The 3,515-nt window shown below is 53.0% G+C and overlaps 1 protein-coding gene across 1 annotated transcript in view; it reads left to right on the forward strand.

Moving 5' to 3' along the window:
• Tamalin (trafficking regulator and scaffold protein tamalin) overlaps positions 1 to 3,064 on the forward strand; it is a 14,884-nt gene extending 11,820 nt beyond the window's left edge. Inside the window, exon 11 of the mRNA XM_010628617.3 lies at positions 2,990 to 3,064. Coding sequence (XP_010626919.1) covers positions 2,990 to 3,064 — 75 coding nt within the window. The remainder of the gene's footprint in view (positions 1 to 2,989) is intronic.
• Positions 3,065 to 3,515: the final 451 nt, after the last annotated feature.

A 3,515-nucleotide genomic window follows, 5' to 3' on the forward strand; every position in this document is an offset into this window, starting at 1 on the left:
TGAGACCCTGTTTTAAAGAAAAAAAAAGAAAGTTCCAGGGCTGTGGGTTATGTCTGGGGTGAGGTGAGAACATTCTCATCAAAGTAGAGGAGAGGGGAGGGCTCTTAGGACTTAGTTCTGGAGGTCGCAAAATAGGGTTTGAAAAAAAGCTAAATCCCCCGGCTTAGACAAGAGCTTTTCTAGGCACATGTAAGAAAACCTGTAGAAGTGACTCCACGCATACTAGCGTTTTCCCTGGAAACCAAACTGGAGAACCTAGGCTGGACCACAGCAGACAGAAGATATGAGACAGTAGAAAGCACTTTCCTCTTGCCAGTCACTCAGGAAGCTGGGGAAGTGAGGGAGGGCTGTGGGATTCCCCCAGGTCAGAAGAGACGTCAGGCTGTCTGGTCAGGAGGCTGCCAGGTCCTGCACTGACGAGAGGATGAACTGACCTTAAGGAGGAAGTGGTGGGCTCAGAAACATGACAGAGAAAGGGTTATGAGGCTGTGGACATGCCAGCGGGAACAATGAGTGTTCCTCAACTGTGTAAACCGGCCGGGGATTTAGCACCGCACCTGCCTTGCAAGTGGAAGGTCCTGCGTTCAATCCCCAGTACCCTAAAAACAAAGGAACTAACAAACCGTGTAAACAGGGAAAGAGACGAGACACTGCAGAGAGGAGTAAGGATGTTGGCCCCTGGTGGTGACTTCAGGGCACTGCACCTCTCTGAGCCCTGACCGTGGAGGGTGGAGGTGGGGCGGAAATGGGTAGGCTCTTCCATGGGCCAGGCAGCTAATATTGCAAACAGGTAAGTTAATTAGATATCTTGTAGGCAGTGAGACAGGGCCGTCCTCCAAGAAGCCAGCACAGCAAGGAGCCAACATGGAGGACAATCAAGACACCTTCACTGAAGGCCAGAACTGTAAAAGGAGAGAAGCTACTATACCCTTGTGCTTCCCCTGGGGATAAATAGCAGTGACTGATAAATATTTTTTTTCTTTCTGATACTGGGGATAGAATTTTTATCCTTGTGCTTGTGAGGCAGGCTGCAGAACCACTGAGCTAAACCCCCCCAATGAATGATATTCTATATAGGTTTCAATCACGGGGGGGGGCAAGGTCTTAACCCAGTTTTTCCAGGAAATATGCCTGACCCACCCTTACTGAAAATCCTCCTACCCTTGCTATGTGACTTGCTCCCCCATTTGACCCCCATTTAATCAATAGCACCTGGGTGACTGTATTTGTAATCCTATCAGTTGGTCATGGTTTTGCCCTACCCCATGCCCACCTTGTAATTTTCCATTGGATCCTTTAGTTTTGTCCCACTTTGTACCCACCTCACCACATGGCTTTACTGTATAAAACATCTTTGAAAATTGGGGTGGGCGGGCAACCCACTTTCCGGTCCCCCTTCTGTCTCTCTTAGACAGAAGCTTTCTTTCCCTCAATAAGTTTTTCCTACTCTTAACCTCTGTTGTTCCTAGAATTCATTCTTCAATTTTAGAGAACACGAACTCGCATTTCAGACCTAGTAGGTTTGGGTGTTCCATCTCTTCCCCCTATATCACTAGGACATCCTGGCTCCCTTTTTAGAGCCCACCCCTTCCAGACTTCCTCAGCCAAACTCTTATAAACCCAGCCTCTTCTAACTTCCACCCTCCCACTGCACCTAGACCCTACTACCTGTCCTCACCGCAGGGGGGTTCTGAAGGGAGGAACCCTACTCTCAGACCGAGACCTGTGCTGACTGGAGGCTCACAGACTTCTGTGCCCAGAACCCTACGTGTGGTCTGAGAGCTAGGGGTGGGGCTGAGGAGGAAATACCCAGTAAACTGTAGACACTGGAATTTCTGCTGTAAGGCAGACCTAACCCTCTGCGGATCTCCCCTTCCTGGAGACTGGACCTGCAGCACAGAACATGCAAATTTATACAAAAAGTTTTTTAAATATCCAAATCCTGCCTCTGGCTGTCTTTCCCCACTGCTGCCCTGCAGTCACCCATTCTCCCTCCCTCTGAATGACACCCTCCAGGTCAGCACACAGCACCTCTGTGTTACATTTCCCTCACCTTGAAATGGCCCTAACTAGTGAAGACACAGCCCCTCCTGTGATGCCACAGCTCCCCCGATCCCCAGCCACTGTCACTCACCCTCCACAATTCTGTCCAGTAGATCGAATCCCACTTTCTCTTGATGAATGAATGCAAGCCCAGTGGTTACCAAGGACAGCAGCAGGTCACCTGGGGAACCCTTAACAGTAGATGGGCTCTGCATCCACCCTCGAGACTGACCCGGAGCGGTGGGGTGGGTCCCAAGGTGTCAGTGTTTCTAAAAGCACCCCGAGCCAGACATGGTGGCAGCACCTACAAGGCTGAGACAGGAGGATCACCTGCCTTAAGGAGCTCCCGGACAGACTGGGCAGCATAGCCAGACCCTAATCTCTTTTATTTATTTTTTTAAAGGGGAAAATATGGATAGGGAGGCTAATATTCTCCATAAAGATTTACTGAATGGATGTTGAAAGAAAGCTAATCTAGGGCCTGGGATTTAGCTCAGTGGTTCTGTTGCATGCATGCCTCACAAGCTCAAGGACCCGAGTTTGATTCCCAGTACCAAAGAGAAAGAAGGAAAGAAAGAAAGCAGGCCAGTCTAGACCTCTGAGATGCCTCTCAGCAAAACGTTGTGATTCCACATACTGACAGAATTCACCCTAGGTTGCATCCCCCTCCTCTCCCCAGGACCTGTGCCTTCAACGGTTAGGAACAAATCATTGCTGCCTGGACTAAGCTTTGTATGGGTTGGGCCAACTCTGTCACAGATTGGGGCTTTTGAGAGGCAGGAAAGCCATCGGACACTTTCTCTGGCCATCCCGAATGGATGGGGGGCAGGACACAAGCCAGTGTCCAGGGCCTGCAGGTCCTGGTACCTGTCCTGGGTGCAGCCAGGATGCAAAGGCGGGTAAAGGGAGAGGAGTCAGGGCTGAAGCACACCTATCCCTCTCCAAGGTGCAGGTCGAGACCAGCAGAGGGGAGATCAGACTGCTGGAGACCCACGAGCTGCGCGAGAGGCTGCAGGGCTGACCTTCAAGCTCTGGACTTGGTTAAAGTGGGGAGAAGGTCGGGGGTGGGTGCTGCCCTTGCGGAGTCGACTGGGCACCACGCACCCCACCTTCTCCCACCCCGAGGCTGACGGCTGGACTGCCGACTGCTCTCATCCTGGGGGTGCAGCCTCATCACGAGCTGGGTGGGGGTTGACATGGGGGCTCTGCGTAAGGTTTTGCGGGAGCCGGGAGTGAAGCAGGCGGCAGCGCCCAAGGGAGTAACCGCCTCCCAGCAGCAGCGAAAGTCGGCGGTCAGGAAGTCGGGGAGACCGGGGTGCCCCAGCCCCAACCCACGCCGGGACCTTCTCTCACGAGCCCTCCCCACTCCGCACCCCGGCTCAGCCTCTCCCGCCTGGCGCTCGGGACCCCACAGCTGAGGCGACGTCTGCCCAGGGTCACCTCGCCGCTGACCCCGCCCGGATCCCTGCTCC

Source organism: Fukomys damarensis, unplaced genomic scaffold (genome assembly GCF_012274545.1).
Source record: "Fukomys damarensis isolate Sample0158 unplaced genomic scaffold, DMR_v1.0_HiC HiC_scaffold_15, whole genome shotgun sequence".
NCBI classification, from domain to species: domain Eukaryota; kingdom Metazoa; phylum Chordata; class Mammalia; order Rodentia; family Bathyergidae; genus Fukomys; species Fukomys damarensis.